Here is a 25,708-nt window from a genome sequence, read left to right as displayed (position 1 = left end):
CATCTCTAATAGCTTGTTTCTTTTCCCATTCCCACTAAAAAGTAATTGCTGAATCAGACACCTCCTGTTTCTTTTATCGGCTAAAATCCTCTAGTTGTTCCTGGGATTACCAAACCAGTCCTTTTCAACCTAATTGCACTCTCAATAATGAGCCAGATGTGTTTGATAAGTCCTACTTGTGGCTGTGTCAATTGCTCCTCTCTATTTACCAAGCTTCCTAGCAGCTACATTATTCATCCCTTTCCCCAACACAATTTGGCTTGAGTCTATATTTTAAACTGGGTTTGCAGCATTTAATTTTGCCAATATAATTTTAGAGTATTAGTTTGCCTCCTGTTCTCTTTCTGCCCTCCTTAATTACCATTTATTGTAAAGTCACACAGAAACATTAAATGCTAATTCTGACTTACATGCTCGTGGCCAAGAACAGGGATAATGATTTTCATCCAGCACAACCTGAACTCATTTTATATAAGGGTGATTCAGAGTAGAGATTTGAAATCGTAATCAAGTCTTTCTCAAAATCGCCTTACCCTGGCAGTCATTCACTAATGTCTCTCTCTGCTAATTGGTAGGCAAATGGCAAAATCACAAAATCTGAAAGTTAAAAACAAAGCAAAACAAAACAAAAATAACCCCTAACAACTTTGCTACAGTGTTGGCAAAACTGCTCTTCTCATCAGCTCGTGCAATGTGACAGTTTAAGAAGGAAACACAACTCGTTTTATTTAGTTAGATGGGGGCTAATCCCACATCACCATAATCCCTCCTGATGTTTTATTGATTCTAAAGGACATTTAATCAGGAAGCAGCTCAGCACTAGAATCCGGCTAATTAGCAAGCAGCTACATACCAAATGGGTTCCCAATTGAACAGCAGATTAATGGACAATATGTACTAAAATAATGATTCGAGCATTCAGCTTCTAAAATGTGTGTCTAAATTGCATCTGTAATCTCTTAAGGATATAGGTTTGCATACAAAGCTCTAAACAGAAAGGATTTAATTCCACTGAAGAAGCTCTGGCCAATGACTGCTTGGGGATGAAATGGTTTTAACATTTACAAACGTGATTCTTCATAAAATTCTCATAGTTCTGATGTCTTTGAACACTCAAGTAAAAGAGAAGTGATAAAAGAAATGTGTGTGCTTCCAATTTGTGCATAAAACACACCAATTGTGACCTATAAATGAGATTATAAGTAGACCTTCTCCATTCTCCCTTTTTCTTATAATTCTGGTTCTTACTGCTTTAATTCTGAATCCCTGATTTTAATCAATGAATACTGAAACATTAAATGCCTATTCTGAAATGACTTCACTTTTCTGTGCTTGCTATATAATCATTCTACTCACCCTCACCCAACTAAATCCAGTATGTTGGAGAAGGCAAACCCCCACGTCCAAAGTTAGGCCTGTGGAAATTTATTGATTATACTTAATTTCATAAAAATTGATTTATTAATTGATTTCTCCTATAAATATTACACTTTCTTTTTCTATACAGACATATAAAATGTGGTGCATTATATATTTTAGTTTATTTATGTTTTTCTGCCCCAGACTATAAGTTTCAGGAGAGAGGAAGCTTTGTTTTATTCATATATATTCCCAGTGACTAGAATAGTGGTTGATATGCAGTAGACATACATATTTATTGAATGGATAGGGAAAAAATGAGTTAATCAGATGTTTATTGTACATCTACGACATGTCAACTACTGGGCCACAGGATAATGTGAATATAATTTGAGGGAAATAATCATGTTTTTCTCCAGGAAGGAATTCATTATGTAGACATTAAGCAAACAAGTTACACAGACAAATAAGTAATTATAAATAGTTCTAAGAAACAAAATGACTGAGTGCTAATAACGCAAGGAAACTGACTCTGATGAAATGATTACAGAAGGTATTCTTCGGTTTGAGTCAAATTCCTGTATTTTTATCTCCAAGAGTATTCTGAAATTTTATTCTTTTCCTACTTCAACTCAATCGAAAAATACTTATTGAATACCCATTATGTGCCAGGAACTTCTTTAGACACTTAGCATTTGGCAAAGAATAATGCATAGATCTTTGGTAATGGTATTACACAGTCTGTCAGAGACTGACAGGTAATAACAAAGAAGCGAATCAGAAAACTACCGCAATACAGTAAAAATTGATTCATATATGGATGAAATAAAAGCAGTTAAAAGGAATTAAGAAGCGGGACTGCGACTTCAAATAAGGTGGTTTGTGTAGACTTCATTGACAGGGACATTTGAGTAAACACTTGAGGATAAAGGATTCAGTATGAAGATATCTGAACTCTCATCCTAGGTGTGGAAGATGTTCAGAGGACTGATGTCTACGTGGAGATATGCAGGTGTGTTTGAAGAAGACAAGGAATAAAGCACAAGCAAATTGAGTTATCTGAGAAGTGAGTGGGAGCAAATTTAAAAGGGCTTTTTTTTTCTGCTTTGGGTCACACCTGGCGATGCACAGGGGTTACTCCTGGCTTTGGACTCAGAAATTACTCCTGGCATTGCTCGGGGTACCATATGGGATGCTGGGAAGCGAACCCGGGTCGGCATGCAAGGCATGGCAAGGCAAATGCCCTATCCGCTGTGCTATCGCTCCAGCCCCTAAGAGGACTTTTATTGTTTTCCCTCCCAGCGAAATGCAATACTTGTACACTGTGTTTTGAGCAAATTAACAACATGACTTGCTTTAAGTTTTATTTATTTTTAATCTTTTTTATTTCGGGGGAGCTTCTTTGATATTTTTGCTTTATAAATTAAAATGATATCATTAAGGCTTATTATGAACATTTAGTTTTACTATTATCTTCTCTTGATTAATTGATTTTCCAGCAGTATCTCTTCTTGTGGAACTTTCTTTGACATTACTGTAATATCTCCATCTCTGTTTTCATTAGAATTATAATGGCATATTTCCATACCTTTAGTGTGTCTATGTCTTTTTGTTTGTTCACTTTTGTCTATTTGGACATACCTACCTGTGTTTGGGACTTACTCCTGGCTTTATGCTCAGGGATCACACCTTGCGGTGCTAGGGGGACCACATGGGTTACAGGAACTGAACCTAGGTTGGCTTCATGCATGCAAGTTCCTCACCTGCTGTACTATAGCTCCAGCCCCTGTCTTTTTTCTTTGAATGGTTTCATTAAGGACATATTTTAGTTGTTCCTTGACTTTTTAATAAAATCTGAAAATTTCTGCCCATACTTTAGCAAATTTTTTTGATTAACTATGACATTATCAATTGCATAATGCTTATGGGCTGGAGCAATAGCACAGCGGTAGGGCGTTCACCTTTCACACAGCCGACCCGAGTTTGATTCCTCCACCCCTCTCAGAGAGCCTGGCAAGCTACCGAGAGTATCGAGCCGGCGCGGCAGAGCCTGGCAAGCTACCCGTGCATATTGGATATGCCCAAAACAGTAACAATATGGTGCCCGCTCGAACAAATCGATGAGCAACGGGATGACAGTGACAGTGACAGTGATAATGCTTGTATACATTACACATATTTAATTATGGTATAGTTGGGTTTCACGGAAAAGCCTGGCAAGCTCCCTGTGGCGTATTCAATATGCCAAAAACAGTAATGATAAAAGGTCTCATTTCCCTGGCCCTGAAAGAGCCTCCAATCTTTGGGAAAGACAAATAAGGAGAGGCTGCTAAAATCTCAGGGCTGGGATGAATGGAGACATTACTGGTGCCCGCTTGAATAAATCAAACAATGGGATTACAGTGATACAGTGATAGTTGGGTTTATACCCACCATTTGTTTGTCCTTTATCACTTTTGTTTCTCTTTTTCCTCTTTCCATTTATTTTTATTATATGAGTATCACTTTGCTTTCATTTAATATTATACATTAGCATCTTTGAAAACCCCCCTTTTGGGAGGGGGCTCACCAACAGTGCTCAGGACTAACTCCTGGTTGTGATCAGGGATCACTCCTCACTATGCTCAGGGGGTCTGAACCAAGTTGTCTGTATGCAAAGCAAGCACCTTACTTCCTGTACTCTTTCTTTGACCTTTATTTGCATTTGAAGCACATCACTATTACTTAAAACCTATATTACCTAACTTGCAGTATAAGAACTTCATTACAGTACACCTTTATTTTTCATTATGATTCTTCAATACTATTGTCAATATTTTTATGGCAAATAAGCTTTGCTGTTGTTATAAACCCTCAAATTTATAGCTCTTATTTTTACAATGGAAATCAACTATCTTTTAAAGAATATTAAAAATATGCAAATGTATATTTTTTATTTAGTCATACACTTTTAACATGTAGTCCCTTCATTCCTTTGTATATATCCAAATGATTTCTATATGCAGTTTCTTTTAATATTTCTTACAAGAGCAGTCAATTGATTATGAATTATTTTCTACCTTATATGTGTGGAAAAATTATTTCACTTTAGCTTTTGAAAGACATTTTGCAGCATGTAGAATTCCAGGTTGATAGTTTTATTTTGTATTTCTTTATATTTTTTGTTTTAGGAGGGGCCATACCTGGCAGTGCTCAGAGATTATTCTGGCTCTGCATTCAAGAATCATTCCCAGAGGTGTTCATGAGATCATATGGGATGTCAGGGGTTAAACCCAGGTCTGCTGCATGCAAGATAAATGTCGTGTCCATTATCCTATATTTCTGGCCCCACAGGTTGATAGTTTTATTTGTTTAATATTTTTAAGATGAAATTTTAGTGTCTTATGACTCACACTGTTTATGATAAGAAGCTTGTTGTAATTCTTTGTTTCTCTGTGTGAAAGTTGTCTTTCTCTTAGTTTTATAATGTTTTTAGTTTTTAATACTAACATAATCAATTTAGTTATAAAATCTTGTTGTTAGTGTTTGCAGAAAATTTCTTAGAATTGAGGTCCACTGAATACTTGTTTTCATGTTTTCTCAAAATTTTAAGGAAAAGCCAGTGATATTCCCATCTCATTCCTATATTCTTTTCTCTATTACACTTCTGTGCTATCCTTTGAATGTCCTAATTTTCTGTGGTCCAGGTTTCTGATTTTGTCACAAAGCACAGACATGCTTTGTTAATAGTTCCTGCTATTTTTTATATTTCAGATTTATATTTTGATAATGTCTATTACTATGTTAAGTTATAGCAAGCTACCCGTGTTGTATTAGATATGCCAGAAACAGTAATGATAGGTCTCATTCCCCTGACCCTGCAAGAGCCTCCAATCATTGGGAAAGACGAGTAAGGAGTGGCTGCTAAAATCTCAGGGCTGGGAGGAATAGAGAAGTTATGCTCGAGTAAGTTGACGAACAATGGGATGACAGTGATACAGTGAATATAAAATGCTATTACTCTCAGATATTTTTCATTAATATACTTTGCAGGATGTTGCATAACACTGGGTTGTCCTTGCTCCTCTCTCAGGGAGTTTAGGATTATTGAGTTACCCCACAACTGTGCCCCTGAGGCACACCCAATTCCATCAAGCACTAATAATCCTATATTGCTTTTCTCTTTCCTTAATGTCATCTGTATGGTTTATTTAGCAATATCCTTTTTGTATAGACACAGGAAGACAGCTGATGCTACTTTGTAACATGGAAGTTAATTGACTCCAAATAGTATTTACTCCCAGGCATCCATCATATTTACCTGACTTAAGCCTCAGTTGCCTTTACTTCATAATACTCCTCAAAAGAAGGGTCCCAACGAAGGGACCAGATGGACCCAGGGAAAGTTGTAAACTACCCTGGCATCGAAAGGGGAGAAGCTCAGCACCATAAGTATAGTAAGTTAAGTGAATGGTCATGGAACAAACTCTGTCATGACCCAAAAAGAAGTAACTGAATAAGGACCCTGCTTAAGTTAGGAAAGACTAACCTGACCTGAGGGCTGCTGTCTGGGATATATAGCGAGATGTCCCCAGGAAGAGCCAATCTTTAAGTTTACTGTGTTCCTACAAAATGACTAGAAATATTATAAGTAAATTTACTATGATAGTTTAAATGGATTACTAGCTGAGGAAAGGAGAAAGCAATACACCCTAGATGGAATCCTACCTTTGAGCAGATCACCTAGTAATCAAGAGTGCTGAACCCTCAGCTGAGATTTTGTCCTTGGGATAATCTCCTAGAACTTCCCCTGAAAGAGTGGTTTCACATCTATTTGTTACAACAATGCTCAAGCCCACCTATGTGTACCATCACCCTTCATGATTTTTATGTAACTATGCTGTAAGAGATAGTAAGAGGAGACTAGATGAGGACTAGGTGGACCACGAGGAGACAAGGATGATGGAACTGTGATGACTGGGACTATGACCAAAACTACAATTGTGCTGTCAGGGGAGAGATCAGATTATGCTGGGGAGAAGAGAAAAATAAATTGGCTACCAACAAGCTTGGGGCCCTGCTTCTCCGTTCCACAGGTCCTTGCCTGTCTGTCTCTGAGGGCCGGCCAGGGGAATTGCTTGGCCACCTAAAGCTCAAGTCCCACATGCTAGTGCCCCTCTCTTGAAACTCACAGAGGGGTTGGGGGTTGTTGGCTCAGGACTTTATCCTGGCTCTGGGCTAAGGATCACTTCAGGTGGTGTTCAGGGGACAATATACAGTTGCCAATGAGGAGTCTGATTTTAATTTTATGCAAGACAGATATCTTATTCTCTGTACTATTTTCCCAGCCCTTTTGAAGATATTTTATTTTTTAACTTTAATTTCATAATAAATAATAAATTTAGATTTATAGAGAAAGCGAACTATAGAATAGAAAATTGTCACCTTTTCACATCCATATTTCTTTTTCTTAACATCTTACATTAGAGTGGTACCTTTATTACAGGTAATAAAACATGGTTGATAAATTATTACCAACTAAAATCCATACTATTTGTCATTAGTTTTTACCTGACATTCATCTTTTATTTAGGATCCCATGCCCACTACAATATTACTATGTCTTTATGTCCCTTTTGGTTCTCTTGGATATGACAGATTCTCATATTTTTCTTACTTTTCATAATGTTCGTAATCTTATGGAGTACTGTCAAGGTATCTTATAAGATATAGGTTTGCTGCATTTCATAAAAGATTTTCCTTATTACTAAACTGAGCTTATTGGTTTCAAGAAGAAATAGTATTTTGCATCTCAGAAGTTTTGATTTTTTTCTATTTCCCATACCTTTACTTTCCTATACTTTCTTGACCATGTAAAATGTATTTATAATTATGATTTTATATTATTGTACAGTACTTATCTCACCTGAGTTCATTGTGAATAGCCTGTTACTATTTTAATTTTTAAATTGTAATAATTGATTAAACTTTTTTGCTATTTTATTATAGCAATTTTTGTGTGAACTCAAGAGATAGAAAATTTTACATCTTGCATTATTCATTTTTTAGTCATTTAGAAAATACAGATGCACATAAGTTTTTGTATGTCACTAATATCTTAGAAACAGTTTTATAACCTTAAAGCATTAAGGGATTTTTTTTATTTGTGTTTGGGTAATTTGGCTCCAATATAACATAATATCTACTGAAGATTCTACCCCATAGCATATGATTCTCCCTGTGAAGACAAGCTATTTCCAAACCTGTGAATATTTATAAATTTTTTTGTTCTTTCCTCTTGGTTTGTTCCCCCGGCCTTGGGTAGTTTCTCCAAAGGGATATATTAGCCAATACTAATCGAAGGCAACTCTTTGGAAATTTTCAGAAAAATATTTCTTGGTAATCTCTCACCTCTACTTTTCTGCACTGTGCATACTAGCTTCCTCACCCTTTTTAATTCCAACCTTTGTCTCTTAAATGCCAGGAAAGTTCTAGACTTTCATTTATTTCTTAATTGTTTATTTTTGTCACTGTAGCACTGTAGCACTGTCATCCTGTTGTTCATCAATTTGCTTGAGTGGGCACTAGTAATGTCCCCATTGTGAGACTTGTTACTGTTTTTGGCATATCCAATACACCATGGGTAGCTTGCCAGACTTTGCCATCTGGGAAGGATACTCTCAGTAGCTTGCTGGGCTTTCTGAAAGGGAAGGAGGAATCGAACCCGGGTTAGCTGCGTGCAAGGCAAATGCCCTACCCGCTGTGCTATCGCTCCAGCCCTTACTTTTGTCAAGCAAGAGAATTTTCACTGAAACTTATTTAGAAAGATGTAAGGGGAGAGAAAGAATAGATACTGCTCTAGAGAGAACACAGAATTCTCCAGAGTGAAAATAAGCAATGTAGACAAACGCAAGCAAAATACATGTTCAAGGGAGGACAGGGGCTTGAAGAGCCTCTTGGCTGTCTATTAAATTCCCCTTGTTCATTATGCTGACTGAAGTCAAAGTGAAATGAGAAATTTATAGTCCTATAGTTTAGGTAAAATGTATATATGATTCTTGTTAGTCAATAGTGACAGCAAATGGCCACTTGCTGTTTCTCTTTTATTTTGTCGAGAACACTCTGGTTTTAATATAAGCAAGCATTCCTTAATTCTAGTCAAGTGATGGAAATCAGTGGCTTTAGACATAAAACTTGTCTTTGTGTTTGGCATGTGAATAAAATATCAACTTACTTTATTTCATCTTGATAACCCAAATCCTGATGGTTAAGCAATGTTTCTAGGAGGCTCAAAGTCAGATATATCCCATGCTTCCCACATATAGCTCTGACCTGCAAATAAATAATAATTATAAAGTTTACTATAGCGCATATGCTGCCTGATTCCATGTGCTGCTTGCACCCACGTGGCCGAGCACATGTGTTGCCCGAGCACATGTGTCGCCCTCATCTCCTCTCTTGAGATGTGTACTTTCATGCTTTCATACTTTTGTGTCTAAAGCTCGGTAATGTGTAGGGGCTTTCTCCACCCTTTGAGAAGCCCGCGATCTCTCTTGAACACGTTACTCTTACCTCTCTCTCCCTTTCTTATCCCTTCCTCCTATCCTCAAAAGCCTCTAAATAAAATCTGTTTACTTCAAAAAAAAGTTTACTATAATAAAATTAAGATTCAATTTTTCTTTTACAAATATATGATTTTAGCAAAATATTAGTGCCCATAAGTACACTATACCATAATAACATGAAATCCAGGACAGACTATTCAGGTGAATAATCATCAATGGTAAATTTTTATTCGGTTACCAGAGTGCTGTTTTTATCTATTTGTTTATTTTGCTTTTTGGGTCACACCCAGCAATGCACTCAGGGATTACTCGTGGTGGTGCTCAGGGGACCGTATGGGATACTGGGAATCAAACCCCGGGTTCGCGGGTTCGCCTCGTGCAAGGCAGACACCGGACCCACTGTGCTATTGTTCCAGCCCCAACAGAGTGCCATTGTCACTACTTACACACCATTGAATTTTTAGTAGATTACAGAAAGGAGTCAATCTACAATGGTGTATGGAAGCTAGACGTTGGTCCCTGAGAAATTATTATTAATAGTACTGTAAACCAAGAAATAAAATTAAATTTTAAAAGAAGGTGTTTTTTTAGGATATCTACGTACATATTCTGTGTGTTCCTTGAGATGTTCCTTTTTCATTAATCAACATGGTGTATGTTATATTATATATGTTATATATGTTAAAGATATATAATGTTATATGTTAAAGATATATGTTATATATATGTTATATATGTTATATATGTTAAAGATATATAATTATGTTATATGTGTTAAAGATATATAATTCAAAATTGAAATGCTCATATTAAAACAGATATAAGTTTACATTAAAACTCTGCCCGCAAATCCCTGGCAGCCACCCCCACACCCCACGATCATCACTTCACTGCTTCACGACTAATCCCTGCAGACAACAAACCAACAAAAATCTCAGGTACATCAGTTTTCAGAGAACACTGGGGTCTTCTAGGAGTGTCCATGGGCATCTTGCACCCACCCCCTAGACTTCCGGAAGCTCCAGAAGCCACACCCACACCCCACCGCGACTGCCTTGGAAACTGAGGAGCCCGGTCCTGCAGATGCTAGAATTCCTGAAGTAAGCGGCAGCGTGTGCGGCTGTGGGCCACCTCCAAGTTCCACAGTACTGACAGCCCAGTAGAAGCGCACCAAATTAGAAGGGAAAACAGCTACTAAGCTAAGTTCAATAAACAAAAACAATAACACTGAAGGGACAGTTAGCAACAAACAGTTTTGTTAACCCTTAGATATTATTTAATAACCACACTGTGACATAGAACAATTTTCATAAATTTTCTTATTGAAGCATGCTTTTATAATTCCACTAGCCTTCCAATTATAACAAGCAATATTAAATAATTTTGTGCCTGCTAAGAGGCTTATGGGGTGGTTGTGAAACTGTGGACAATGGTGAGTGAAGGTCACACTGGTAGTGATATGGTGTTGAACAATTGATTGCCTGTAATAAGTATATTTTGAACAATTTTGCAAACAATGGTGTTTAAGTAAAGTTAAAAAAAAGTATGCATTTTTTTTTCTTTTTGGGTCACACCTGGTGATGCACAGGGGTTACTCCTAGCTCTGAACTCAGCAATTACCCCTGGCGGTGCTCAGGGGACCATATGGGGTGCTGGGAAACAAACCCGGGTAGGCTGAGTGCAAGGCAAACGCCCTCCCCGCTGTGCTATCGCTCCAACCCCCTCAAAAAAGTATGTATTAAGTCAAAAAAAACTACACAGATTCTGTATGCCTAAAGCTTGTATGGTAACTATAATAAAAATTAAGGCAATTCAAGTTTAAAAATAAGCTGCACATATGAACATTATTATATAGGTGAATTGTAAATAGTTTTCTTCATCCACTTTATTTACAAATCAAACTCATCACATTAATAGTTAATAATAATACCTACTATATTTAATTTTTGAGGAAATCAGAACAAAGATATTAAATTGTTTCCTCAATACTAGATGGTCAACAGTCTCTAAATACGATGCTTTCTAAACATATCGTTGGGATAATGAATAAAGTGTCATTAACTGCAACTTATCAGGACTTAAAATTTTCTGAGTTCAAATTATAGACTAGCATATTTTTTATTCTTTGAAATTTTTGAGGTTCCGTGATTTACAATACTGTTATTGTTTCCCAGACACATTATTCCGATACTGCATACATCACTGTGTAGCCACTGCCCTCCCCCAAGTTCTACAATGCCTCTCCCTTTGAAGCTCCCATCCAACTAATTTCATTTTGTTGATCAATTTTCCTGATGTGTTGTTTTTTAGCCATTTGTTACTATCTGGTGTATACAGCTTCTGGTTCTAAATATGAGTGAAATCGTTCTGTATCTATCCCTTTCTTTTTGACTGACTTCACTCAGCAATATCATTTCCAGTTCCATTCACATCAGTGAAAATCGCATAATTTTGTTCTTTTTTAGAGCTGAATAGTATTCCATTGGTATATATATATATGTATATATGTATATATATATATATATATATATATATATATATACCAAAACCTCTTGATCATTCACCTAGAGTTGGGGATCTGGGTTGTCTTCATAGATGATACACCAATTTAATACTCAGATTTATGGGAGAGAACTAGGCATTTGATAAACACTCTTTCCTCCAAAAAAGAAAAGAGTAAATTGGAGGGTTAGAAGGAAAAGAAAGAGAATAAAGATAAAAGACAGGAGGTGAGGCGAAAGAGGAGAAGGGGTTGAGAACAAGAGAGTGGACAAAAATATGGGAATAAGATGAAGGAAAGAGTGAGTGAAGTAAGAAGAGAAGAAAGGAGTAAGAGGAGATGGAGAGTATCCCAGCTTTTAATTGAATAGTAGCTACTATTACTTTTTGAGAGGTATTAGAATTGTGAACATTTTGAACAATTTTTTAAAAATTTTTCTATGTGGATATCTTAGAGTCCTTTTTCCCTTCCAGGGACTATAATTTAGAATTGTGATTGTTTTGAACATTTCTTTCATTTTCATATGGTGATATCTTAGAGTATTTTTACCCCTCAAGGGACTCTACCTCCCACAGCTAGCTAGGTCCTAGAAAGACTAAAGGGCTAGCTTGAAAGTGTTATGTGTGTGTGTGTGTGTGTGTGTGTGTGTGTGTGTGCGTGTGTGTGAAGATCAATTACTTTTATTCTCATACTTGAGCTATTTCTCTGTCCTGATCACCCCCAAAGCCAAGTACCAGAAAACTAAGGAAAACTTCTCTACTGAAGTGTCCACTGAAATTATTTGAACTAGTCAGTACCAACCCTGCTCTCCATGATTCTTCCAATACACAGTAAAGGCTATTGTTCACATTTCTCTCTGTCTCTTGACTTGCCCTCATGCCCTCACACTTTCCCCCAATTATCTGTGTGGCATGTGAGTATGTATTTTCACATACCACACATAATAATAATAATGCACAGTCTTAAGGACTGTGAATAATAAATGATCTTTTCAATGACAGTCATCTCCTGGTCTGTTGATCTTATCTGACCTGAGTGATAATAAAGTCCACATTTTAACATAGTGATAGATATTTTATCTTCATTTGTCTTCATAGAAGGAAAGAAACAATTCATCTAAGTCTGAAGCATGCATATGTAACTAACCAGGTGTGCAGGATGCATGTCAGTATTTAAAAGAGGAAAACACGGGCATTAATCACAAAAAAGTGAATGAGTTTTACAGAACAGGGGTTGGGAGGAACTTTAGGTAGGGAAGAAAGTAATCAAATGACCATTTAGAAAGAACATGGGGCTTTGTAGAAACTGCATGTATTTGGACATCTACTGTACTAAAAAGAGGTGTATACTCTTTTCTTTATGGCTGGAGAGAAATTATGAATGAGATCTTCTCTACATTATGGTGGCTTACTGAAGTCTGGAATTTTGTTTCATTCCTTTTCCTCTTACCAGTTATTATTATATTTATTATTTATAATAAATATTTATTATTTATAATAAATATTTATTATTATTACAGTGTTGAAAAATAGAGACTCAGTGATTATTAAATAGATGGATAAATACATGGAGGAACTAGGAAGTGAATAAAAATAGAATAGTCAGATGTTGAAAATAGAATTAATTTAGTGATGGAAATTACTTATGTCAGGCCATTTTATCCCTTGAGAATTGAGTTATCTTCATGATCAGAGCATATTGATGTATTTTTGTATATCAATAGAAGAGATTACTCTAAAAACAGTTCATTTACTTCTGGCAGCACTAAGTTTTGCTCTAGGCTACAATGAGCAGCAGATTAGAAATAGTATATCAGGGTTCATAGAAGCATATTGATTGATAGCTGCTAATAACTGACTGCTGACAGTTGTAAAAGAGCAATAAGAAACATCTTTTAAACAACCTTAGCAATAGAAATATGTATTAGACAACCTAGCTTTTGTCTTATTAGAATCTTTTACAGCATGAGCAATCATTATGATGACCATTTTTTCATTAAGAAAGAATGTACTGTGTGGAGTTTCTCTGTAAATAAAATTATTCCTGATCAAAAGTAAATAATGTTATTCAGCAAGTGAGTTGGGAAATAAATGTGCATATTCCCCAAATGCTCCTTGAAAGAGTGCCACACAGACGTTTTTCACTTCTCTTCCTAGTTCTGGATCCATTTGCATTGTACTCCATCACTGTCACTGTCACTGTCATCCTGTTGTTCATCGATTTTCTCGCGTGGGCACCAGTAACGTCTCCATTGTGAGACTTGTTGATACTGTTTTTGGCATATCGAATATGCCACGGGCTCTGCCGTGTGGGCCAGATACTCTCAGTAGCTTGCCGGCCTCTCCGAGTGGGGCGGAAGAATTGAACCTGGGTCAGCTGCGTGCAAGGCAAATGCCCTAGCCACTGTGCTATTACTCCAGCCTATCACCTGACTTAATGCTATACTTACCAAGTCTTATCATTAGCCATAATTTAAAATTTAATGTATGTATTCTGTATTAATTATAAATACTATCTCTATATAGTTTATATATAACATATATATAATATATATCATGGTTGACCATGCCTGCCTTCCATAAACCTTTCTCTTATATTTTGTGACTAATCCCACATCTATTCATTATTTTTTCATCTCCGTTGTTGGCATCTATTTAGTTACTTCCAATATCCTTTCAAGTTTTCAGTCTCATTTTCTTTTTGTTCTTGGGTAATTCTAACTGCTCTCCTCAGTTTCACATTAGTTACAATTTAGCTTTAGACTTTCAATTCAAATCTGTACATCTGAAACTGAACTCCTCATCCTGTTCTTTCCTCCTCCAAACTACTCCTTCCTCTTTCCTCTCTTGGAGAATCCACCAAGTTGCCAAAACCAGAATCTTGGGAGTCATTTTTAACTCCCCCTAATTTAGGGCCCACATCCAATTATTCCCCAAGACCTACTTTTTTACCTTTTTAATATCTTCATCCCTTCTCTTTCTAGCCTAGCTTATACCCTCATAATTTCTTGCTGGTATTATTGAAACTGCTTCCTATAGAGACTCCCTGCCTCTAATTCTCCATGTTCTATTAGAGTGTTATTTTAAAACTTTGAATTTGGTCTTATCATTCACTTGTTTAATATTCTTTAATATTCTTTGATGATTCCTTTGGGCCTCAGGATTAAGTTCACACTCTCTAGAAAGATATCATAAACTTGCTTCTACTTCACATTTTTATATCATGTTCACGTTTTTATATAGGGACAATGTCCCTAACCACTAACATTGTCCCTAACCACTAACCACTATCCATTGCCTATGTTTCGTCTATATGAATGTCATTCAGGTATCTTAAATATCCAAACTATCATTTCATGTTGCTGTGGAGCACCTTACATATCCATTCCTTTGTCTCAAGCCCAGAGCTCTTTGCCAAATCCACCTCTTCAAAGATTCATTATTTGTAAAACGTCCTCTGAAGAGCTTTTGGACTGGGTTATGCTGATGCTATTTCTGTGTTCACAGTCATTGTCATCACTGATTTGATTTCTCATACAGAATATGACAACATGGTTAAAATATTGCTCTTTTCCTGAGCTCTTGGAAAACTTAGGGACTGATATCATTGTTCTCAATCTGTTGTTCACAATGCTTTATCAATGTTAAGAATGCATTTTAAGTTTTATATGCTGGATGCAAAAACTGATTGAACATGGCATATAGACTAGAAAAAATGGTTATTACACTGGAGGGAAGGAATTAGTTTTATGTTAGCAAAAGTATTTTTGTTTTTTAGAGCATATGTGTTTATATGGAAAAACTAAATTAAAAATGAAGCCTGACTTACTTCAGAAGACTGTCATATAGTTTTTATCAGTAGGTAGACTAGTGCCTTAGCAAGATCCTTAGCATAAGAATAGCTTTTGCAATCACAAACTCTGCTTTCTTCGGTAACAGAATAACCTCCTTATGATCATGAAGAAGTTTCTTGAAAGCAAAGGGAGAGTCATTTCAGGTAGCTCAATCTGAGTTCTAGTTAGTTCTCCTGGGGTTGAAGCTATGGAAATAGTTATGGATGGGATCATTTGTGAGGCAGAAAAATGATGAATTCAAGAAATGAGGAAGATGAATGGATTAAGGAAAAAAGGATTAAGTAGAGCTTTCATGTTCAGGAACTTCTTAGGTTCTACAAATCGATCAAATCTATGTCTGATGTAGACAACAGTCTGTGTAATTATTTGGGGATCTAAACTACTTCAGTTACCCGGCAGAAACTAAAGTAGTTTTCATTACATAAAAAAACTCAATATAATAAATATAACACTGTGAAATTATGAAAGATATTTTGCTTCTATAAATATTATTTAAAGTATTAAAAGAATGAAGATCACTGATGCTCATCAGTAAAATAAACTGATATATTCACTTAATGATATACTTTATTTAATAAATATAAAATTAATGCTATGTTTACACTTAAAATCATTTTCCAAATTTTAGCTATATTGGGCTGGAAATTCCACATATAATTAAACTTTCATGGTAAAAATCAGAAATCTAAGTGAAATTAACTTAGGCATAATGATTTTCAATATGGTTAATAAAGTTCCAGGCAGACAATGTTCCAATACTATTTCCATCACCAGAATGCCAGCATCTGTCTACCAATGTCAATGGTTTTTTAAAAATAATTTAGTAGGTCCGCTAAATTTTGTAATACAAACACATACTATATCACTGTCATTGTCACTTTCATCCTGTTGCTCATCAATTTGCTCAAGCAGGCACCAGTAACGTCTCCAAGTCGAATACGCCATGGGTAGCTTGCCAGGTTTTGCCATGCAGGAAGGATATTCTCGGTAGCTTGCAGGGCTCTCTGAGAGGGACAGAGGAACTGAACCCGGGTTGGCCACGTGCAAGGTAAATACCCTACCTACTGTGCTATCGTTCCAGCCATACATATTTATAAACAAAGAGGGGAAAGTCAGGGAAAAGAATTAGTGCAGAAGAAAGAACATCTGCATAAAGACAGAGCAAGGGGCTGGAGGGATAGTACAGGGGGTAGCCATAGCACTTCCGTTGAATGCAGTCAACCTTGGGTCAATCCTCAGCACCAAATAGAATCCCACGAACAGCACCAGGAGAGATCTCTGAGCACAGAACACAGAGCTAGAAATAATCTCTGAGCAACAATGAGTGAGGCCATAAAGAGAGAGCTAAGAAATGACTTATTTTTTAATTTAAAACAAAATTTATTTTACTCACTCTTTTTTACAGTGCTGTCAATTATAAGGTTCCATGCATACAACATTCCAATTTCACCCCTTTCTCCACTAGAGTGTCATCTTTGTCTCCCTGAAGACACTGTTCACCTTGCTCCCACCTTTCCCATCTGTAATCGTAAGCTCAGTTCGGTTGTTTGTTTGTTTGTTTAATTTTTTAAATTTTATTGAATCACTGTGAAATAGTTACAAGCTTTCATGTTTGGGTTACAATCTCACAATGATCAAACACCCATCCCTCCACCAGTGCACATTCCCCACCATCAATATCCCGGGTATACACCCACTTTCCCACCCTCCCTCTGCCTCTAAGGCAGACAATATTCCCCATACTCCATACTCTCTCTCTACTTATGGGCATTATAGCTTGCAACACAGACACTGAGAGGTCATCATGTTGGGTCCATTATCTACTTTCGGCATGCATCTCCCATCCCAACTGGTTCCCCCAGCCATCATTTTCTAGTGATCCCTTCTCTATTCCATCTGCCTTCTCCCCTCTGCTCATGAAGCAGTCTTCCAGCTATGGGGCAATCCCCCTGGCCCTTGTTATCTACAGTCCTTGGGTGTCAGCCTCATGTGATGCTACCCTACACTCCACAAATGAGTGCAGTCCCTCTATGTATGTCCCTCTCTTTATGACTCATTTCACTTAGCATGATACTCTCCATGTTTATCCATTTATAAGCAAATTCCATGACTTCATCTCTCCTAACAGCTGCATAGTATTCCACTGTGTAGATGTACCAAAGTTTCTTTAACCAGTCATCTGTTTTAGGGCACTCGGATTGTTTCCATATTTTGGCTATTGTGAACAGTGCTGCAATGAATATATAGGTGCAGATGTCATTTCTACTGTGCTATATATTCTGTGATATATTCCCAGAAGTGGTATTAGGGGTCATATGGAAACTCAATTTCTAGTTTTTGAAGAACTGTCCAAATTGTTTTCCAGAAAGGCTGCACCGTGGGCATTCCCACCAACAGTGAAGGAGGGTCCCTATTTCCCCACATCCACGCCAGCACTGGTTGCTTTTGTTCTTTTGAATGTGCCAGTCTCTGTGGTGTGAGATGATATCACATTGTTGTTTTGATTTGCATCTCCCTGATGACTAGGGATGTGGAGCATTTTTTCATGTGCCTTTTGGCTATTTTTAAGGAAATGACTTTTTTCCAGGTTCCAGGGAGCAGTGCAGTCTGGATCACCGAACTGAGGGAAGGATGAGAAAGAGAAAGCAAGACCGAAAGGGAAGATCCCCATCTCGGCAGGGGATTGCAGGGAGTAGGAAGACTGTCAAACAGGTCTGATATGCTCACATCTGCATCTGCATGCAGTCACTTCCATGGTTCTAGAGAACTGAAATCAGGACATAGGTCAGGATCACCTGAGATCTTCAAAATTGCTTAAAACAGCAAACTATAATAATGGATAATAATTCTGATTCACTGACACTAAACAGTGTGAGTTGATGTTTCATCATCTTGTTGTTAGAATATATATTTGCTCCTCTTCCCCACCATTGCCTCCTTAGAGTCTGTGGGGAGGGATGAGGGAATTTGGGCCATGCGCAGCAGTGGTCAGAGGCTACTCCTGGATCCTAAACATGTTAACCTGAGGAACTGGAAAACAATCATGCCACTAGCCCCACTAACAATAATGGGAAACACAGGAGGCAGAATAGGCTATGAGAGATAAAGCTAACTTGGTTTACACGGAAACATTCATCATGTATGTAATTTTCTTTCTTTTTTTTTAAATTTTTTTATTAGTGAATCACCATGAGGTACAGTTACAGACTACAAACTTTTGTGCTTGTGTTTCAGTCATACAATGATCGAGTACCCATCCCTCCACCAGTGCCCATTCTGCACCACCAATGATCCCAGTATTCCTCCCCCAGCCTCATTCCATCCCCCCCACACCCACCCTACCTCGGTGGCAGGGCATTCTCTTTTGTTTTATCTCTCTCCTTTTGGGTGTTGTGGTTTGCAATAGAGGTATTGAGTGGTCATGGTGTTAGGTCTATAGTCTATTTTTGGCACGTGTCTCTCATCCCGGGTGGGTTCTCCAAACACTCTTTACTTGGTGCTTGGCGTTCCCTTCTCTATCTGAGCTGCCTTTTTTCCCACCATGTGAGGCCGGCTTCCAAGCCGTGGCGCAAACCTCCTGGTACTTATCTCTACTAGTGTTGGGTGTTAGTCTCCCATTCTGCTACTTTATATTCCACAGATGAGTGGAATCTTTCTACATCACGTATGTAATTAATAAAAGCATAGCACAGTTTAAAAAAATTTGTGTTGGAGCAGAAGGTTCCATTTGGAATTTGGAGTACTGTCTCCCCTTTAAAGAAAAAAAAAATCAATACATTGGCTAGGGTTTCATGCGAAGAAATGGAGAGCACCCACCAGTTTCACCAAAAAGTACTAGAATCATCCAACTCCATCATTACAGAGTCTCTGGTCTGAGTAGGGGGTAGAGGGGAGGTCTCATCACCTTCTTTGGAAAACACTACGAATGGAAGAACTGAAGCCACAGAGCTAGAAAGACAGACATTTGTGGGGTTTTTTTCCACTATACTTTAAGAATGGTCAAAATTCCATTGATCTGAGTAATAACATCCATGATTATCTTTTAAGATCATGTCTATTTATCAGAGAACCTACAGTTAATCCTACAGATAATCCACAAATGCTCTGAAGTGTTGCTCTGAAGTTCATTGGCAGGTGTTTCCCCCTCTGCCAATCCCTTGAGGATCGGATAACAAAGACTTAACAAGATACTTAGAATTCTGGGATTCTTCCTGTCATCCTAAAGAGCTTAGACTACTGGTGGAAAGGGGAAAAAAGAACCCTTCTAACTTCGATGGCCTTTCCTAGTCTACTCTGAAGCTCTATGTCCTAAAGCAAGATGTTGGGGTGCATCTTGCTGAATTCTATATCCAATGTCCCTTGGGCCTCAATTTGTCTCACATTCTGGTGAAACAAAATTTTATTTTATATGCCTCCCAGAACTGTAATATACTTTGAGTGAGTTCCAGATGTCTTAAAAGATGCCAGATGGCTCACAAGAGGCCGACCAGCTTCAAGGAAAATGTGCCCTATTTCCTTGGATATGAACCACAAATTTAAGCTTTCAGGGCCAGCTGTGGCGGGAAGAATGTCTGCTCTGATAGCCAGTGCTAAGTGCCTTCATCTACTTATCAAATAATCTTCCCAATAGACACAGGAGGTAGATATTTGGAACCCAGATTTTCCAGATGAAAAATCTGATACTCAAACAGTTTAAGCAAATTTATTTTGATTTTCCAGTCACTTATGTCCTGTTTTACTAGCATCATCTGAAAACAATTCAAACTTCTTTGGTACTGTTATATAGTTTCCAATATAATGACAATTGCTGTTTCTTATTCTATTTCTACTAATTTTCTCATAAACATAATAAAGGCCATTTATGCTGTGTGAAATTGGTCATGTTTTCTCTTTCAAGTGAAACATGTTTGCACGGGTATCATTGACACATATTTACACAAGCTTCTACACACTAATGTGAGCTTTGACTTTGCATGACTGGAGGACTGAAATATAAAAGCATCAAAAACCCTGCTTTTTGCTTCACAAATAGAACTTTCTTCAGCATTTTATGTCCTTGCTTTCTTAGTAAGCATTACTGTAGCACTGTAGCACTGTAGTCCCTTGTTCATTGATTTGCTTGTGCGGGCAAGAGTAACTTCTCCATTGTGAGACTTCTTGTTACTGTTTTTGGCATATCAAATATGCCACAGGGAACTTGCCAGGCTCTGCCGTGTGGGCTAGATACTCTCAGTAGCTTGCCGGCCTCTCTGAGAGGGGCGGAGGAATCGAACCCGGGTCGGCCGCCTACAAGGAAAACGCCCTACCCACTATGCTATCACTTCAGTCCACAGTAAGCATTACTAATTCTTTTAAATTTTCTCATTGTCTCCATTCCAATCCTCACCAACCTATATAGCAGGCATATTATAATTTCTCCTACAAAGTATTCTTCTCACATTATTTTAAATTCTTTCTACTTCTCTAGAATTCTGGTTCTTGTGTCTAAATTCACTGAAATATTCCATATGTATTTTGCCTAATTGAATTTCAATTCTGGTTCTCAATCTCTAGTAGTTGCCTATACTTTTTTTTTTTTTTGCCTATACTTTGAATGTTGATTCTCCATTGACTCACAGGTCCGTGGGTGATTGTGATTGATTCAACTGGCCTCGATGACACTTTTTTTCCATTTCTTATGCAGGCATTATAAAATCTACCAGATTTTGTATTTATTTTTAAGCAATTAACTTTGTAAGTGTTAATTTAGAGAATATAATAAGCACAATGCTCGGCACTTAGTGAGAACTCAATCAAGGCTGGTGAAGACAAGTTGTCATGGAGAATTTTGGTAATAATTATTATTTTCTTCATATATAAGATATTCTCCTAACTGGGATCTGTTTGACTTCTAATGGTACGTGAATACAGATGCAAACCTGATTTTATAAAACTCATTTATAATAATAATTAATGCTCAAAATAGCATACTAAACTTCATTAGCCATAAATAAAATCAGGTCCAAAAATGTGATGTCCCTAAGCATGCACTGACCACTGGGAGGTAGTAGAAGGTGTGAGTAACAACACTTGGAGTTGGGAAACATGAAACATTTTTGCCAGTATGACTTATTCTGTGAATATTTTCATATTCTCTTTTATTACACAGAACAAACCTCAGTGGAAGAATTTCCTGGGGCAACTCTGTAATATTAATTGTTCCCTTCGCATTTTATTTGGTGGCGCATAAAACAATTGTTCAATATCATCCACAGGAACAAAGCAGATCTAACTATTTGTTTTTCTGAAAGACCCAGAATGCAAGACAGTCCCTAGGGATGAACAGATTTGAAATCTAATTTTGATTACCTTGGGTGGCGGCAGGTACCCAGAGAAGGAGCGATCTTCTTTCCGAAAACTCAGACTGAGATTCTCTATGTTGAGTTTGCCATTGGCTGCTCTTAGTGCCATTTTCAAGATCTCCACCAGGCTCTTGTTCACTTCAGACTGTGCGCTGGGGTCTTGAGAGCTAGTTCTATTTGGAGGCACAGGGGAAAGACTCTGTAAAGATGATCCACCCGCAGTAGCTATGAGGCTTCTCACACGGATCTCATGTCTCTCCACACTGTGCTACCCGCGTCCCGCCCAACAAGGCTTCCTGCATTTTTGTAACCTGTTCATGGGATCGTGTGTGCAGTCATTGCACAGAATAAATAAAGTCTGTTCAGTCTATGGATTTCTGTGCTCTCTGTTCCATGAGGTACCAAATGATTTGATTAGAACATAGACCAAAAATATATAACCTAGGTTTCTCTCTATTTTTTTTCCAGGCTGAGAGAAAAAAAACAAAAGTGATTATAGTAGTTTATTTTAAGTTATTATAGTTTAGTTTAATTTAATCTGATCTTACTTTTCTGAACTCCAAATCATTATTGATGATAAACAAAATTTTCAAACTATTCATTGCTACAAGCAAAGCAAAGCAGTGCTTTTCAGATTCCTAAGAAACTGTAAAGAGGGGCTGGAGCAATAGCACAGCAGGTAGGGCATTTGCCTTGCACACGGCCAACCTGGGTTCGATTCCCAGCATCCGATATGGTCCCCTGAGCACCTCCAGGGGTAATTCCTGAGTGCAGAGCCAGGAGTAACCCCTGAGCGTCGCCGGGTGTGATCCAAAAAGCAAAAAAAAAAAAAAAGAAACTGTAAAGAAGGAAATCTTGAACCAGATGAACTTCCTGCTTCCTCTTTGAATCTCCTCTTTGCATCTGGAGACCCCAGAAGAAAAACTTGATGTCATATTGTACCTACTTTATGACATAAAAATATATGGCATTATTAAGGTGGTTGATATAATTATTGTGACTTTAAAAAATTGGTGGAAAACAGAAGGGAAATAAAGCATTACAACCATTTATTTTACAAAACTTAATTAGAAACATTTACCTGTTCAACATTCAATGGCACAGGTATTTCTGAACCCAACTGGGCCACCTTATCTACAGTGAAAACTTTCTAATTTCCACAGTAGCATATTAAATGGTACTTCCCTGGAGGAACGTTCTATGATCTTTCCCCAGTCTCCACTCATGCAAATCATTTTCCATTTGATGCTGTGCTGGGAAAATCCTTAAAAGTCACTTTTCCATGATAAAGTAGTGATTTGCAGCATTTCAGTTTGTTTTTGTTTGAGTCACACCCAGCTTACTTCTAGCTTAGCTTTAAACTCAGGGGTCACTCCTGTGGGCTTGGGGACCCTGTGGGGTGCTGGGCTCAAACCTGAGTCATCTGTGTGCAAGGCAAGCACCTTACCCATTGTACTTTCTCTTTGGCCCCAAGATTGCAAATTTTTAACTGTGTAAATACTTCAACCATGGTCAATTTTAAGCTAATACGAGAGTGAATAATAAGATGGGAGTTTATGCTCATAATTGACCTTCATGCTTTGCTCATGGCCAACCTGGGTTCAATACCCAGCACCCATATAGTTACTCAGGGTACTCCTGAGCCCACCAGGACTGATCCCTGAGCCAGGAGTAAGGCTTGAGTACCACCAAGTGTGCAAGTGTGGTCCAACTCTCTCCCCACACACACATCTTCAAAAAAAAAAAGTAATTGTTTAAAAACATAGCACAGCGGGTAGGGTGTTTGCCCTGCACAGGGCCAACTGAAGTTCGATTTCTCTGTCCCTCTCTGGCAAGCTACCTGTGGCATATTCGATATGCCAAAAACAGTAACAAGTCTCACAATGGAAACGTTACTGCTACCTGCTCGAGCAAATCTATGAACAACGGGATGACAGTGCCAGTGCTAACTGATCTCCATACCCAGATCTAGTATCCTTCTGGTTGATAAACTTTTCCAAGATTCCTTGCCTTTCCCTTCAAAAAAGCATCCCATGAATTGCAATTCAATGTCCTTGATTATTATTTCATTACTGACTTCCTCAGATGTCTCAATAAAATGTTGTGAGTCTGCTTAAGTATATATGTATATGTATACATACACACATATATTATACACACTAATACATATACTTATAATAGACATAAATATGTAAATCTTTTCATAAAGATCCTCTTCTATATTTTTGCTTTGTGACTGTTACTTGAAAGTCAGTCCCCAAACTATAAACTAGACCATTCTGAGCTACTTAATATTGTTCCCAAGCGTGGTCCCAAAAGGAATAATGACTGGGTTTAGCAATCTATCGAGTTTCTGTGCCTTTCTGCCCTGTATAGGGACTTTCCCAGCTCTCGAGTCTGCCTCTCCTTTTAGCAGAGGAAAATACCAACTATTTGCTTCAGTAGCATCTCTCTGCTGAGAGGACATAGGGCCCAGATCTTGCCAATCAGATGTTTCTGTAACAGATTCGATCAGAAGTTTTCCTTCCTCTGGCCCCTCCATCCCCGTTTTTCTGTGCCAGTTCCTGGGGGCAAGAATTCACAAAGCCTTGACCCACAGCTCAGTATACCCAGTACGGAATAGGCAGGTGCTGTGTGGAACCCATTTGTTGCAGCTGGTAGGTTTCTTAGGAAACCTGTTGTGGGAGTTCTTTTCATCTGGTCCAACTTAGGTGATAAAAGCTGCTGCCATTCTTGCTGCCACTGGGGATGCTGGAGCCTTTGTAAACATCACAGAACTGCCTCATTAAAGGTTCTACCTGACAGAACATGGGAGGGTCTTTTCCTGAGCAGCACATTAATTAGAAAAGATCTTGAATCCATTTCAAGCCATCTGCCCTGCACTTCCACAAACGTACTATTTGGTTGTATATAAAACAGCACCTTCTCTGATGAGCTCAAACAATCTCTTTAGGTATTTAAAAATAATAATAATGATGAATATATATACATATATGTACAGAGAGAATAAGAGAGAGAGGGCACACACATATCTAGATGTCCCTGCAAGTTACAAGAACACAGATTTTAGAATCGGGGTATCATTTACATACAACAAATATTCCTTGAGCGTCTTATATATCTTTTATATTCTTGGAGCCTGGAGAGAACTATGGAGAGAACATATGGAAACTGATCTGAACCTTCACTCTCAAACACTGAATTACAAATAAACTGATCTGGTGAAGGAAAAACTTATGGTGCCACAAACCAAGAGGTCAAATCCAGTCTAGGGTTCAGGGAAGCTTTCCTGTCAAAAACTCCTAAGACTCTTATTTGGGTTCTAATAAATAGGTTACAATCTCTTGGGGTCCTGATCTAGTGCTCTGTATTTATGAAGTATAATTGTTGAATATTTGGAATTTCTAGGATTGTGTGGCTCTCCATTGGACAGTTGCTTTCACAGCAGTATTTGGTGTAGCCACATGGTACCTTCATTTTCTTTAAGTGTGAGGGAGACTGGGATTTGCTCGTCTCTGAGTTTAGTATGCCCAGAAAAGTGTGCCTAGCAAGCAGCTGGCTTTCAGTGAGTGCTTCTTGAATCAAGCATACATTCCAAAGAACACATTGGAGAAGGTAATCAAGTCTAAACCTCAGTCAAAAAGCATATTTGCAGCTTGCTTTTCTCCCCCAGAGAGTGAACCATCACTCTTATTATATTATATTATTTGTAAGAGAAAAGACTGCCTTCTGGTAGGTGAATTTGACAGTAGTAGAAAACTTGCGTAGCGCTAAGTATAAGGTAGATTCTAAGAATGTTGTATTCGTGAACTCTGTTAGTCTTACAAATATATGGAGTTAATGATTATTTCATTTTATTGCTGGGGAATGGAAGCACAGAGTATCTGTTAAGCAACTAACCTAAAGTCACAGAGTCACTAATGGAAGACCTGAGAATGGGAGCCAGGCTTCCAGCATTGGAGGTTATACCCCTTGACACTCCTCTTGGTCACATTTCAGGAATAACACAGAGATTACCAAGCTTTGCTGTGTCTCACTCTAATAATGTTCCTCACGTTCTCTTTTCCTTTGAATTATTTCCCCTTTGATATCTTTAGAAAGGATATTGATT

The 25,708-nt window shown here is 37.7% G+C and overlaps 1 protein-coding gene across 1 annotated transcript in view; it reads right to left on the bottom strand.

The window, feature by feature from the left end:
- C5H1orf87 (chromosome 5 C1orf87 homolog) overlaps positions 1-25,708 on the bottom strand; it is a 79,833-nt gene that overhangs the window by 17,860 nt on the left and 36,265 nt on the right. Inside the window, exons 7-8 of the mRNA XM_055140708.1 lie at positions 21,605-21,770; positions 8,573-8,670 (exon numbers count right to left, since the gene is read on the bottom strand). Of these exons, the coding sequence (XP_054996683.1) occupies positions 8,573-8,670; positions 21,605-21,770 (264 nt within the window). The remainder of the gene's footprint in view (positions 1-8,572; positions 8,671-21,604; positions 21,771-25,708) is intronic.

The sequence above is a fragment of the Sorex araneus genome, chromosome 5 (genome assembly GCF_027595985.1).
Source record: "Sorex araneus isolate mSorAra2 chromosome 5, mSorAra2.pri, whole genome shotgun sequence".
In the NCBI taxonomy this organism is placed as follows: Eukaryota; Metazoa; Chordata; class Mammalia; order Eulipotyphla; family Soricidae; genus Sorex; species Sorex araneus.
Note: the sequence above shows the minus strand (reverse complement) of the source record. Positions and strands in the feature narration are given on the sequence as shown.